The 16,193-nt window shown below is 35.4% G+C and overlaps 1 protein-coding gene across 4 annotated transcripts in view; it reads right to left on the bottom strand.

Moving 5' to 3' along the window:
* Nucleotides 1-16,193, bottom strand: part of LOC106662253 — a 124,820-nt gene that overhangs the window by 424 nt on the left and 108,203 nt on the right. For 2 of the 4 annotated variants that reach the window (XM_024227555.1, XM_024227554.1), the window contains exons 12-15: nt 4,145-4,264; nt 3,738-3,846; nt 3,551-3,662; nt 499-619 (exon numbers count right to left, since the gene is read on the bottom strand). In XM_024227555.1, coding sequence (XP_024083323.1) covers nt 499-619; nt 3,551-3,662; nt 3,738-3,846; nt 4,145-4,264 — 462 coding nt within the window. The remainder of the gene's footprint in view (nt 1-498; nt 620-3,550; nt 3,663-3,737; nt 3,847-4,144; nt 4,265-16,193) is intronic. The other 2 variants (XM_024227556.1, XM_024227557.1) reach the window with 1 other exon arrangement.

Raw genomic sequence — 16,193 nt, 5'->3', positions numbered from 1 at the left:
TAAATTGTAAATTGAAACTCATTTTTGTCTTTTTTTTTTCAAACTCGAATTAAGTAAATTTTAAAAATGCGACGAGTCGAAAATAGTAACAATTCAGAAACTGTGGTTGGTAAAGCCTTGAACTTTAATAAGCCAATGGTAAGGACGGGCTTCACCTAAAGTATATAACTTAAGTTCCCCAAAAGGGAAAAAAGTCTTTTGTAGGAAGCGCTTAATAAAATTTTCTCAAATAGGGCAGAAAGTTCTTCACGATCGTCAAACCGAAATTTGTTTAAAAAAAAGTTGGGCGCCTCTTTAAAAAGGTTTTTAAACCTACCAAAGATAGTAAAATCACGTAATCCATTAAATGCTGAAAATAACCACTTTTGCTTAAAACGAGTGGAAGAATTAGAAATCTTAACTTTGGAAGCAAGCAGATCAAATAAAAGAAACATCAATCTATGTTACTATCTATGTATCTAATTTGTCTATATCTTACTGGCACACTTTTAGGTTTACCTGGGCATGCTGGTATATCATGAGCAGTTGCTTTAAGTACCCTTCCGAATTCACCTTCTCCGAGGCACTCCTCGAGAATCAACTTGCTCCTCGGCACATTCCATTTTGGATCAATGTCAATCTGAAAAAGATAAAAAAAAAGCCGTTTCGTTATTAGAATGTGTTCAAACGTGCTTTGTGCAACATGTCTGAAACGGCAAACTGTCTTTTATTTAGTTGGGACTAGGATAAGGTTGAAGGTAGAACGCCATTGGGCGGAGGGACGTTGAGGAAAGAGCTTTGGCAAGGGTTAGGGTGGAGGGATAGCTTAAAATCGAAATTGTGGAAACCTGTTCGTATCAGATCCTCCTCGAAGTTAAGGTGTTTGGTTGGTGACGTTGATTCGATGTAGCTTATGAGGAAAGGAGTGTTTTTCTCTAAATCCAAAATTTGAATGACTAAAAATACATTATCCAAATAAAAAGCTTAAATACAAACAGCTTAAGCTTATTTTCCTGATCTAGTAAATTTTACAACCCCAGCACTGAATATGGCGAGAAGCCGGAACGTGTCTGTCAGACCAAATCAGCGAGGATTGGACGAACTGGGAAATAGTTGCGTAGTTTATTGTGAAGGCCCTATGTTTAATATGGTCATTAGAGTGCGTATTCGTTGTCTTCTAACCAAATTTGATGTAAATTAGCCATGTAGAAGATGTTCACTGCGAAGAAAGTTTGTATGCTTTTCCGTTACCACTTATTTTTTTGTTCCCTGGCAGCAAATCAATAGGAGGTTCTTGGTGCTTCGTTCCATTACTTTAGTAATGATTGGTGTACAATAAATCAAAAGATTCGAGCATTATCTGCTTAATTACTCGATAAAGTTTAAGGGGACAGGAGTCTTTTTCTCAAAATCTAAAATCGGTGTTAGATAGTAATTAACATTAGTAAACCTTCCATGAGGATCAGACATTATTTTCTAAAATTAGAGCGTCTGTAGCACGATAAACTATTAGTTAGGTCGCTCCTGATCCATTTGGTCTGACCGACCCGTTTTGACTTTTCACCATCTTCTATGGTGGGGTTGTTTATTAGTTCGAAAATTTGAATTAATTTGATTTTAAGCACTAAAAATACCTTATCCGGCCCGGAGGACCAGACGAACTTACGCTAATTCCCTGATCCATAGCAAGAAGCCAAAATCGTCTAAGAGGCCAAAACAGCGAGGATAGGCAAACCAAAATGGTGACGACTAAACTAAGGTGCACCTCGCAGATCCTATGGAGAAGTCTCACAGTTTGGCTGTATGATTAACATTACTGGCTACTTCAGGAACAGGCTTTTTCCAACCAGAAAATGATTCAAAACATTCATAATGTGCATTTTGTTGAGTTCCCATGATTCACAATATAGATGAAGAGTATTAACAAAAACGACCAAACTACAAAAACATTATTTAGTGACTTTTTTATGTATGACTATCTGTACAAAAATAGTCATTGAGCAGATAGAAAATCGTACATAGTAGAAATCTGAAAAATCTGTTAGACCATGGGGTGGTGGAGAGGAAGTGCTGGAAGTCTGTTTTTTTGGGGACTAAGATAGGGTAGGATAGAAGGTGTAGAGTTTTAGAAGGAAGTTCGTTAAGCAAAGTGCTTGGGCTAGTGGTTTAGGTGGAGGGATTGCTTGGAGTGGAAATTGTAGAAACATGATGGGTTCAGATTTTCCACGTATGGTGTATGCCTGTCCTTTGGAATCGTTAGAATAGAATGTAAAAGGGAGTGTTGAGGATATGGCAGAAAACTTTGGACTTCCAGGATGGAAGAAAAGATTGGATTCGTTGAATGTTGGAGGATTTGGCTGAGCCCTAAAGCTCGACTCCGTAAGTCCTTGAACTTACAATCTTTACTCCACTGCAACCTATATAGGTCTAGTGTGGAACCTCTACGATAAAGATCGTACTGAGCGCTTTTTCCCCGCAGAACTTTCCTCGGTGCTGCTACACGCAATTCTCTTGGCGTGAGAACTGCCTTACCGAACTGGCTAACCATAGTGCTGATGTCTCTGATTTCTCTTGACACTTTCGGCTTTGCCTATTGTCTTTAGACAGCTTATAATTTTCCTCAAACCTGGCTGAGAGAAAGTAAGTAATAGTACCTTCGCCTTCCTATTTGAGTGATTTATGAATCTCTTAGCTTGAATATAGCGATAGGGTTGTCATGACTTCATTCCTGAAGTTTTCTTTCTCAAGCCATTTTTCCAACTCCATCTTTAGCACACTCGCCGACGGGCTTCAAGCCTAGGTTCCATGGGTGAGAGGGCAGCTTCTTCTTTGTCTACTTCGTCAACCTGTTAGTTTTCTTCTTTACGTTCATGTCTCGTTACCCAGCTGTAGCCTAACCGTGTTTTATTTTCCAGGGTCATTAGGCAATTTACGCCCTCGCAGACTAGTTTGGCATTAGCGCTTGTGCAGCCTGATGTCCGATAGTTTGTAGATCCGTGTACCCTTTATTTTATTTTCATCAACTGCACAGCTTGGAATATAGTTGCAACTAGTCTAAGGGATAGGTGTCTAGTTGTCTATATTGAGTTCTTGTCTTTTTATTTTAGTAGGAAGGTTCCACGTAGGTCATATTCAAGTAAAGCCCAAAGGTATGTGGATTGTACGGCAGATCTGTTATCCGGGCGAAGAGTCACCCGATGGCTTTTTGCTCGTTTAACTTGGTTTAATGAGGTCCAGATGTAGTTGGATTGTTTTTGATGTTGTGGATAAGATCGCGTTGTCGTCCGCGTAGGCTGTGAATTGTGTGTTAGGCTCAACGTTTTTAAGGATGGGTTGAGATAAGAAGGTTAGTGTCAGAGTGGATCGAAGTCACCATAGCGTGGTAGAGCAGCGGCGCATTCAGCCGAAGGTCGTGGGTTCGAATCCCGCTCGTGACATTGACTTTTTTATCTCAACCAATACCTTACATAAAGATTAATTAATTGAAAGTTTTTAAGCACGTTTAGTATACCACGAATGCCAGTAAATTTTCAACTTATCAATGCATTTTTTTTTTCGAAAAGTCACTTACCGTGGGAAGAAGTTCGATGTTTGGTGCGAGTTCGATCTCAGGCCTAGTCAGGAGAGAATTAGTAGAAAATCTCTCATCCCTCAATCTTTCCTTTTTCTTAGGCCAGCACTTTCTACAATACATATAATTTACTTATTTAATGTAACAAACTTTGTAAGTGGTTATTTTTAAAACGACCCAAACCCACCTGGAAGATATAACGAAAATAACCGAGGACAAAACTAGACTAACGCATCCGCCGGCCATGAAGAGTATAAGTACGCAGTCCTTGTTGCAATGTCCAGGCAGTCCGGCGACTGCAAACAGAAAACCCATTAATTCGACTGTTTTAATAAAAGCTGACATGTCACATACATTCAGAGGACCTGCGAAGCAACAAAGCATGAGAAAATTTTAAAATTTCCAACTTCGTTCTCACAAATCCAAGTTTGTTGCGACTTTTTTCAAAACATGTTACAAAACCAATTGACTAATTATTTTTTCCGAGTAGATAAAGCGAATGGAATCATGCATGTATACGTCAACTCATTCATGTTTTTATATTAAGCACCTTTTGATTGATCAAAGGAAAAGAGCTTATTTTTAAGGACTTACTTTCGTTGACTTCTTTTATTCTGTTATTGTCCTGATGTCCGTTCACGGGTATCACAGTTTCCTGCCGAGCCATTTTCTTATTGTCCTCTTTCTTTTGCAAATATTCCGGAGACGTGATTTCTTTCAACAGAACACAATTACTTTTTATTTTTAAGCGTTTTTTTTAAATATTTCTTTTTGTGAACGGACTTTGCACGTGAGACTCTTTTTGCACAGAAGCGCGTGTTGTGCTGTTGCATAGCTAAATACATTTTCTACATTAAATTGAAAAAAATAAAAAATAAAATGACAGTAAATTTTGATACATTTTCATATTCTGACGTAGGACTTGTTTTTTTTTCTCTCACATACTCTATATTTACATTGAATTGAATTAAACATGTTCTACCCAGAAAGGCTCGTTTTATCTTCCTGTGTTATTTAGATGAGGATGAGCATTATTGTTAGAGATATATAAAAAGCGGAACATTTAAGACACTATAACAATAAAAATGATCCTTATTTGGTGAAAATTTAATCATAGGAAGTCCATATAATATGATATTTCAGCAAAAAATTAAAATAATAATTTTATAGAATTCATGATTGGGTGTCTTAGGACTTTATATTTAATAGTACAATGTGATAATGTCTATGTATGAAGTAAAGGCAAAAAAGTTTTTTTGCATCCAATGTTATGGCCATGCTTGTTGCAAACGATCTAGGTAAAGCGGGGAACACACCCGATGCAACGCTATGCTACGCTACCCGACGCCTTGCCACTTTTTGGTATCTTATCACATCTATGCGACGTCAAGCGCACGCCACGTACAGTCACACAGAGTGTTATCACAAATCAGTATCACAATCGCAACGCCTCTTTTGTTCTTAATCTATTATTTTAAGCTAAACCATGTAATAAATTGTTAGTTAAATTTTATGAGCACAATCACGTAATAATTTTTTTGTTAAACTTAATTGTTTTGAATAAAGTTATTACGGTGTTTTGATCAATTTTCTTCCTAACCATCATAATTAAATAATTTTTATAAAAACTTATGAATTTTTGATCTCGTTTAATTTGGTTTACATTCAAATAGGAATGTTGTAATTCATATAACGACAAAATTACATATACTTAGTTTGAAATAAACTACAAAAAATATGAGTGTCCTGTTCTGATGTTACTTGACGAAAATGGTGTAATTTTATGAACAAAACAATGCAATAAATTGTTAGTTAAATTTTATGAGCAAAACCACGTAATAAATTGTTAGAAATTCTAAACGATGGGGTGTGTGGAGTTCAATCCTTTTTAAAAAGATTTAATAAATTGTTTGTTAAACTTAATTGTTTTGAATAAAGTTATTTCGGTGTTTTGATCAATTTTCTTCCTAACCATCATAATTAAATAATTTTTATAAAAACTTATGAATTTTTGATCTCGTTTAATTTGGTTTACATTCAAATAGGAATGTTGTAATTCATATAACGACAAAATTACATATACTTAGTTTGAAATAAACTACAAAAAATATGAGTGTCCTGTTCTGATGTTACTTGACGAAAATGGTGTAATTTTATGAACAAAACAATGCAATAAATTGTTAGTTAAATTTTATGAGCAAAACCACGTAATAAATTGTTAGAAATTCTAAACGATGGGGTGTGTGGAGTTCAATCCTTTTTAAAAAGATTTAATAAATTGTTTGTTAAACTTAATTGTTTTGAATAAAGTTATTTCGGTGTTTTGATCAATTTTCTTCCTAACCATCATAATTAAATAATTTTTATAAAAACTTATGAATTTTTGATCTCGTTTAATTTGGTTTATATTCAAATAGGAATGTTGTAATTCATATAACGACAAAATTACATATACTTAGTTTGAAACAAACTACAAAAAATATGAGTCTCCTGTTCTGACGTTACTCGATGAAAATGGTGTGATTTTATGAACAAAACAATGAAATAAATTGTTAGTTAAATTTTATGAGCACAACCATGTAATTAATTGTTAGTTAAATTCATTATATCAAAAAATGGTATTCCGATATTTTGATCAATTTTCTACCAAACCATTCTTGCCAGATGTCTTTGCAGAAATGCCAGAAATCGTTGGAGCTTGGCTGGGCTGTGCTATTCCATCATTCGGCTGACTTTGATCCTTCAGTTTTTGTTGCTTATTTTGGGCACTGCTCTATTAATGGAAAAAACTTTAGTTCGAAAACACATCAAGGAGTTAGTTCGTCGGATAAGTTCTGGGAGGACAAAAACGAACGAAAGGCCTTTAGTTATTTTATTCTTATTACATTGTGTAACAAAATTACCACGTATTTTGGAAAAGGGGTAAAATTTTATAATGTTACTGTAAGAAAAAGGCGTATAATTAAATGAAGACTTATTTGGAAAAAAAGTCTTCCTCTTAATTCAAACGTGACTTTGTTGGGGTAAATAGTGCGTTTTGCGTCGTTCACCCAAACTTCAACATGAGGTAATTTTTTTGTTTTATATTTACCGTAAATTTCTCTTTAGGATCTTACTTTTATGCGAAAAATTGTTGATTATGCAAATTCTATTTTTTTGCCTTATACAATTCCGCTAGATAATGCATTAAAAAATAATTGTTTTTAGTCAAAAATTAGAGATTTTATATTTTTTATTTAACAATTTTATAAACAATAAGAGCGAATTAGTTAATAAATCCGTCTTTCCAATTCTAATTCCAGAACAAAAAGATTTGGAGACGTAGAGAACTACATTTGCCTTAATAGAGCGCGTGATCTCCCGGATCAACGAGGTTTATCTAACCACCAGCGAGTACGTGATGATAGGACTTCGGGTATCATCAGAAAACTAAGCATCCCTGATCCCGTGTATTTCTCAGCATTTGTGGATAAAGGCTAAACAATAACCGCTTTGAGGCCCGAAATCTCACATTTCGTCCTCTAACGAATTCATAACCAAAACAAACTTGTAGTACTTAGCTAACGTTTCCCAGGACACAGTGCCTCTGATGCCATTATGGAGTTGGGGTGATATAGCAGGACTTGGCGACCTTGAAGACCATCCCTAACTAATTTTGAACAACTTTGTGATTGATGTTTTGAACTGCTTAGCTAAGACTTGATTTATTTACGACTCACAGACCAACATCACCACCAATAATAAAATTATTTTCTAGTTGTACACTTTGTTTTAGACGGTTGGTATCTTTTTCATCCCTATTTGTCCAGTTGGAAAATATGATGAAAGAAAAACTTCAACATTCTATGTAAAAAATATATTTTAAACTAATGTGTGGTGATTAGTGACCTTTAATCGATATTTATTTAGAAATCGTGAGATGCGGTCTGGTGTGATGTAGGTTTCAGAAAAACATTTTCTTTATCGTGCCAACGTTTCAATCTTTATTGAGATCATCTTAGGGCCTGGGATTTACAAACATTGTTTACATATAACAATTACATTTTGGATGTGGAAAACTAATAATGACATTATTAAAATTGAAAGAAGCTGAGTTTTTAGTTCGTTTAAATAGTAACTATTCCAAATTTGCCTTATCCGACGTTACATGGCACTGACACTCATCTGTAACGGTTTAGTTCGCACAGTTAGCTGATGGCGTTTTCATATGAAAAAAATTAAACAAAAAAAAATTAGGCAGTTGCAAACAAAATTGAATTAAATATTTGTATGTGGTGATTAGTGCCATCCCAGGCACTGAAGATGTTCTCAATAAAGATGGAAACGTTGGCACGATAAAGAAAATGTTTTTCTGAAACCTACATCACACCAGACCGCATCTCACGATCTCCGAATAATCATTAATTATTTGTACTGTACAAAACAAGCCTGAGACTGGGTAACAGACTAAAACCGTCCGTTTTTAGGTGTTTCAGCCTACTTAAAGCTGATAGAAATAATTTTAAAATTAATATGAAAAATATATTCTAGGATAAGAAATCTAAGCATCTAGATGCTCGATGATTCACCATGTTCAAAATTGGCTAAGTTTGATATCAATGTAAAATCAGAAAGTTTGATAAGTTTTAATTAAATAATTAATTTAATGATAAAATATGCTTTAAGTGTTTTTATTTGGTAACTAACAATTCATAGATAACATGTATCTTTTGATAAGCTAATATGGCGTGGTCATGAAACGGAATGAAAGAGGCAAAGTCTAGTATTATTTTTTTTGAAACTTGACTGCCATGATGAGTGAACCCATAACAAAATTGGTCCTAGGATAAACTTGGAAAGATTATATTTTAGTACACTAAAGGAATCTGGATGTCTGATGGGCTCATGGGCAGGGCGATAAAACAGTGCATCTGACCGATTAAGTGGAGATCTGTTCTTCGTTTTAGTGAATCATGTCTATTATGGTCGTTCGGCTCTAAAGTTTTATCGAAACTTTAATCCCGGTTTTCTAGGAGACCCTTAAGTGCGAAGTTTAACAAAGTAGTCTCATTAGCAACCAGGGTTTGCTAGATTTGCTTTTTAAACATCAAAACAAGATCTCCTCAATTATCTATATGCGTGTGCGTTTGGAATGTAATTCCCAATTTCCTGATTTCATTTTATGACCAATATTGATCAAAATGGTGGTGTTTGATATCTCTAGAGGGTCGGTTTTTGAGATGGAGACGCTGTTGGTACTGAAGACCTAATATCTTTGCTAGATGTGTCTTTACAAGTTCTGGTGGATCACCATTTCGACAGATCAGAAGCCTGGGTTTTTAAGGGGTTCATATAAAGTGTAACTAGGGTTGGTTTGCTCAACGTTTATGATAAAATATGAGGTTGATGTAACCATTATCGGATATGATTTTGTCCTCTTCTTCACTGACTGGGATGTGTCGCGATGGGGGGCGAAACTGGATTATTGGATTGATCTTGACGAAGGGTGGTGCATACGGATCATACATTTGGCAGTGCCAATTACCGATAACGTTCAATTCCATGTGTTACTATTCCCTAAGAGACTATTTCTAGATAAAAAGAGTTAGTAAATCTGAAATATGGTCGAGGTCTGCATGGTGATCACTTTTTAAAATTAAAGAAACAGATTAACCACTGAAGAAGCCGAAATGAAGATGTGGGTATTACAGACTAAACATCAATAATAAGTTTAGGTATCAAACAGGATAAACAAGCATGTAAAACTGAACAGATAGGCCAAATTAGATGAGCTAGAAGAACGACGATCTTTCTATCCTTATTGAAATCGTATCCTTATGAAAATATCCTTATGGCTGACAAAATTTCTTTAAAGATTCAGCCAACCATCTAAAGCAAAAACAGACTACCAGGACAAAGATTGCGTTCCGATATACATATATACGTTCGTTTTATTTTATCCGGCCCGGATGACCAAATACGCTTAAGCTTATTCTCCTCATCCAGTAAACATTACAATTCAAGCACTGAAGATTGGGAGAAGCCGAAACATGCCTGATAGACCAAAACATCTAGGATTTGAGAAACACGAAAATAGCCACACAGTTTATTGTGAAGGCCCTATGATTAATATAACCATGTGTCTATTACTTGTATTCTAATAAAAATTGATTTAATTAGTTAAAAATTGAATTTCTGTTTCCTATTTTATCCATGAAGACGTTCGTTGCGAAGGAAGTTTGTACGCTTTTTCATTACAATCTATTCTTTTATTTTCTGGTAGTAAATCAGCAGGAGGTTCTTGATGCATCCATTGGTGTGCAATAGATCAAAATATTTGAGCGCTTTGTAAACTCTATGAAGCTGAATGTGGCAGGATTGTTTCTTAGGTGGGTTACACAGTAATTAAATTGGTAGAATCGAATAAATAAATAAATCGAGCGAAAGAAGCTGAAACACGTCTATGAGTGAAGAGTCTAGCGACAATAGGCAGATGATCCGAAACGACCAAATTTCAGGTTCTTCACCCCCGCAGACACAGGGAAAAGTCTCAAAATTTAGTTTATTGTTGCTAACATTCAACTAATGGGCCTGTCGACATGAACAGAATTTCTATCAATGTTTTGTTTTCTTTAATAAACATTTTTAGTGTGACGTTATCTATTTTATAAAATGTTGCGGATCAAAACGTGGAAAAAGTAATTAAGATGATTGTACGTAATTTGGAAGAGCTACATTAGCAGAACAAAGGACTGAAGATGACCCAACATAACGTGTGGACACATTTTACCTTGCTTAAATCCATCGGGTTAATAAGTTAACCTTTTTACCCAAACTCAAGGCCTGACAAAACCCTAAATCGAAGTCTTTCTCGTCAAGAACGTTTTGTCTACATGAAATTGTTGTTAGAGCGGGTAACACCTTTTTGCAATTGCCGACTTAAACCTTTTTGCAATCACGATGTTTGAATTCAAGTTTAATTTCGAAGAAACGCACAAAGAAACCTTTTCCAATTTAACTTACATCATTATTTCATTCCGATTGAATCCGGATTTAGCATTTGTTGGTGGATCGTTTTTCACCGCCTCTCAACTATTTATGTAGTAGTTCTCCAGTTGCCAATCTTTTGAAAAACCTTTTTTACATTACTTTACAACGGAGAAACTTTACTAGATGTTCAGACAGATTACAGCAAAATAACAAGCCGTTTCAAAGACTACTGACTCAAATGTAGACTATATTTTCGTATACCTTACCTTGCATACTTTATCGTTCTTTTATTTTTCACTTTTAAAATATAGTAAATGAAATATTTAGAAAAAATAATCAAATTAATAAATGGTTACCATTTACAACCATGAATTAATTGTACAAGAATATGGTTTGTTCTCGCGTAGAAATGTGAGGTGATTAGTGACCGTTAATCGATAATTATTCAGAAATCGTGAGTTGTGGTCTGGTGTGATGTAGGTCACCTCAAAGAAGCCGACGCCTTATACAAAAATGTCTTTTCTATACCGACTTCCTTCCCCACCCCTTCAAAATTCAACGTATATAAACATAAAACAGCAAAATCTCGCTGGCACTCTCAACACTACACGCAAGAATGGCACAATTACACAGAAGACAAACACTTTGAGTGAGTAGAAATACTTTGATTGAATATAAAAAATATATTTTGCATTGTATAAATTCACTTGTCTACATCCTAAATGTATTTGTTAAATGTAAACAATGTTTGTAAATCCCAGGCCCTGAAGATGATCTCAATAAAGATCGAAACGTTGGCACGATACAGAAAATGTTTTTCTGAAACGTACATCACACCAGACTGCATCTCACGATTTCTGAATAAATATGGTTTGTTTTGGCCAAATTTAATACTTTTACTCCACTTTATGAAATGGTTTTCATCGTAATTACTTATCGATGTTTATTTACAAATTTTAATTATTGGATAGTTGGTCAGGGAATCAGATTATCGATTTTATTTTATATATATATTTTGCTATCTTCAGGATTATTTCGTATTAATTAATAATAGAACTTTACCAATTGCTCATTTGCTCTTAATTATCCCAACCTTTTGACATATTCCGGGTAAGCTCATTATTCCCTTTTAACAAAACTTGTCCTTTCGGCCGATTGACTTCACAGCACGGTTTTGGCTGAAATCCAGCGAGTCGATACGCTTCTCACCAAGGCAATTCCGTAGAGACGAAAACCCGAAGGTGTGGAGGCGGATGAGGCGGAACATCCGAGCCAAGTCGTCAATGAGACGTGAGGACTGGCGTTAACTTAGTGGAACACTAGGATGGGCCCACCCCGAATTTTATTTAACAGCTTCAACTTTAAATTATACTGGATTTCAGGACCTGATTTGCAGAGACGTTAAAGCATCTCCTTAAAAACCAAATCAGATGGATGCATACGACTAAAATCTTACAATGCCAGCACTAAAAGCCAACCTAGTGAAGGTAGGCAGACAAAATTATATACAGTGTAAACCCGTTTATCCGTACTTCCGAAATCTCCGGACCCGTTTGTTAAAATGTTTTTTATAAATTTTTTGGAGATCGTGAGATGCGGTCTGGTATAGTAGTGTATAGTGGTATAGTCCCGCGATCTCCAAATAATCATTAATTAACAGTCATTAAACACCACACATTTTTTATAAATGTTTCATAATTCTCATTTCATAATTCTATGTATATTAATTTTTAAAAATTCATAATTCGACTATGGGACCTTTAATTTGTCGTTCGAAATTAGTAAAGGCTCCAAATCGCCCTTCCACTAGTTACACGATCGAAGAGGCCGGAGAGGCACGTTTTTATCAAAAATAAATAAATAAAATAAAAAACAAATTTCAAAATATGTATACTATTAAATAAATGTATACTATTTACAAAAACTAGAAATTATTGTCTCCTGTTGTTCGTATGTTGGCTTTCATTAAAAAGGTTTTTTTATTACGTATATTTTTATTAGGATTATTTGGAGATCATGAGGTGCGGTCTGGTGTGACGTAGGTTTTGGGAAAACAGTTTCTTTACCGTGCCAACGTTTCCATCTTTATTGAGATCATCTTCAGGACTCAAAGAGTTTGTTTTCCGTGTAAACCTGCCATTCTTGTGTATCGTGTTCACGTGGTTTCTGTGAAGAGATATTTCTGTAACATAGTATCGGTGCCACGAGTATACTAAACCCGCAACACGTTTGAGTGTTGCAGAAGTGTTGTTGAGCACGCCGTTAGGGCAGATTTAGGTTGCACTAATTATTCCATCAACTAGCTGATAAATTAATTGTTTAAGATTAAAGTAATCAAAAGATGGTCAGAAAGACAAGAAGACTGGAAGTTAAAGATAAATATAAACTCAACACTCTCAACACGACAGACAAGAATGACACATCTACACGGAAAACAAACACTTTGAGCCCTGAAGATGATCTCAATAAAGATCGAAACGTTGGTACGATAAAGAAAATGTTTTTCTAAAACCTACGTCACACCTGACCGCATCTCACGATCTCCAAATAATCATTGTCTAATGGACAGTAAACACCACGCATTTTTATTAGGTATTTTTTTCGTATAAATTTTTCGAGAAACGCGTGTCCGGACTTAAACAAAAATAAAACTAATAAAAACTATCTACCACTTTAAATGTTACATGATATATGAATAAAAGTGTTCCCTTTCGTATGTATGTTTTTTTCGTTTTTATGACACGATATTAATAAACTGACAAATTTTCGGATTATCCGGACGAGTCCCGGTCCCTTCAAGTCCGGATAAACGGATTTCTACTGTATATAAAAAACAATACAAACAATTACTTAAAACAAAGCAGCCAGAGGACCTCACGACGCTTTCCAACCAATACGCCCAGCGGACCTCAAATTATTAATATCAAATACGATAAAAGAAGAATGGAAAAACCGCTGGGCTCGGAAAAATAGAAATAACCCTGCCAAACTGTGGCAGGTTAAGAAAGACGTCGGTCCCTGGTTCACGGAAGATGGGTAAAAAAGGGAAAAGGTCATACTGACAAGCCTACGCATAGGTCATACAAGAATTACGCACGGGCACCTTCTAGCAGGAAAGCGACCGCATAATTGCCCATTGTGCAAGGATAGAGTAACAGTCGAGCACCTTTTCAATTGTAGAAGGCTCGACGTTTATAGGCAATATTTTGGAATATCATCGGGCCTGTGCGTAGTCTTGGGGCACGGCAGCGGGCACAAATCGCTGTACCGGTACCTCAGGGCTATAGGGATTTTCAATTGTATATAGTTTATGTGTGTTTGTGCTGTGCTTGTGTTGTGTCTGAAGAGTTTGTGTCGTGTTTGTATGGTGTTTATGTTAATATATTAGGATGAATGTAATTTATTAGCGTGAAAGGAAGGGGTTATTTACCCCGCCCCGAGGAATATCGAGTACTCTGGGGTGAGTGTGTGATGTCTGGGGAGCAAAAGTAAGTTATTAGCACGAATGGAGTGGGTTCGGCCCCGCCCCGAGGAATATCGAGTACTCTGGGGGAGTGAATGTTACCAGACTTCTATGTTTGTGGCGATATATATGTTGTGTATTGTATGTTGTGTATCTATTCTTAAATTGACAACCTGAGGTACTAACAAGAGGCTAACTTTTTAAAATAACGACGTAATATACAAGTAAAAGCAGAGAGTCAGTAACCAGATCGAGATGCTCAAATGGCTGCAGTTCAATACAAAATACGCGAGAAAGACAGGAAAGAGAAAGAATACACGCGGAGGGCCGGCGATGACCTCCGCTGTTTGTCGGCCCATAAACCTTCCACTTTATATATATACTTAAAACAAATAACTCGCTTATTAAAAAACCTTAAAAAAATCATCTTAACTCCCTAATATTTTTGATTTGGCACTAATTTTTTAGATAGGTATTCCCAACCTCAAGCGGCAATTATACTAAAATCTATAAAAGCGAAAGCATTATGTGATAGATTGTGCTGAACTTGTTTTGAAGCCTAAAGGCGAACTGAGATAAGAACAAACCGACCCTGTATGGTCTGTTGTTTCTAATCGTCGAATACTTAAAAAAAAAGCTTTTATGGTACCAATAATATATGCTAAATACTTAGTATTGTCTAGGTCTATGACATTATTCGGAGTTATGATGTTTTGGTCTAAATTGGGATGTGTCTCGGCCTACAGGGTACCTTATTAGTTTATATCTTAAGATTTTGAAATGGAAGAAACTGTAATTTCTAAGTGAATTTGACTTTAAAATAAAAATAAAAACAATCAACACAAAATGATAAAATTTAGCAAAGGATTAAGGGGGGCATGATTTTTTAAATTCTACTAGGATCGGAGACTTCATAGCAAACACCCTTGAAGTTGGTATACACGATTTTGATAAAGTTTGGCATATAGGCTGCTGTATGAACTGAACCTTCCTCTTGCTTCTTTATTCATCTTAAAAATCTTTAAGAATACAATTTTTTTATTTAAAAAAAGCCGGTAAAAACATATACTTTTCCATGGTTTTGGTATTTTAGATATTTCATTAGTTTCAGAAAGTATTTTTACATATTAACTAAGATTTTTGAATCGATAGGTAACTGAGCTAAAGTTGAACAGTCCAGTAACTCAACTCGCCACTCAACCAGTAGGTGAAAATCTACCATCCGGCAAAAACACAAACTTTTTCGATGTTTTTTGTGTATTATTACTTTCAGAAAGTATTTTTACGTGTTGGGTTCGATTTTTGAACCGATAGGTAATTAAGATCAAGTTGAACTAGTCGAGTACCTATAATAACTCGCCCCTCCACCGGTAGGATCTGTCTGAGCGAGTGAGATGGACCCAGTAAGTGACCCAGTGCCGGTTCAAAGATCAACACCCACCATAAATTTTGGTCATAACAAATGTTTATTTTGACGAAATGCCTTTTTTGTCCCAGCGACAGTAACCTTGCTGTTAGACTTAATTGATCCATAGTCTTAAACATCAATATCTCGATCCATACTTTAAACACGGTATTTTCTTGGCAAAGGGGGTTAAAAATAATTTGATACCCCTACAGGTTTACTATTTCGGACTTACTTGCACTTATAATATTGATAAGGTGATTAAACTACACAGTTTCAAAGTTACAAGAGTGGTTCATATAATTCACATTCTATTTTCAACAATGGACATGAACTTGCTTCTACGGTTATCTCTGAATTTGATCACCTTTCCATAACAGCTTTGCTCTTTGCTAATTTTATAAAACTTTTTTGGAAAGTAAGAAGTGTGTTCTCTACAACACTTACCCTGCCGAGGTATTTATCAATAGAGTGCAGTCAATAGTTTAGCCAGTACCTTCTCATCTCCTGGGTAACCCATACTCATATAACCCCATACACTTTTTTACACGGTTATACTTTTTGACTGTTCACACAAATTGTTTTGTGGGATCATCGATTTCGTGTTACAGTGCGCAAGGTCTGGGTAAGGTTAAATTAGGCAGGGTTAGGGTATGCTAGGCTAGGATTAGGAATAGAGAAGTTTAGGATAAAAATCCATGATGTGTTTTTATGTGAAGTGGAGATATGCCAGTTTCTTCGTAGTAAATAAGTATTCTAGCGTATACCATTATTCTACATTTTCCTACAACCATGGTTATCAACAT

This window comes from Cimex lectularius, unplaced genomic scaffold, assembly GCF_000648675.2.
Source record: "Cimex lectularius strain Harlan isolate CLEC.00 unplaced genomic scaffold, Clec_2.1 scaffold106, whole genome shotgun sequence".
NCBI lineage: Eukaryota > Metazoa > Arthropoda > Insecta > Hemiptera > Cimicidae > Cimex > Cimex lectularius.
The sequence above is the reverse complement of the archived record's forward strand: the minus strand, read 5'-3'. Positions and strand labels throughout refer to the sequence as shown.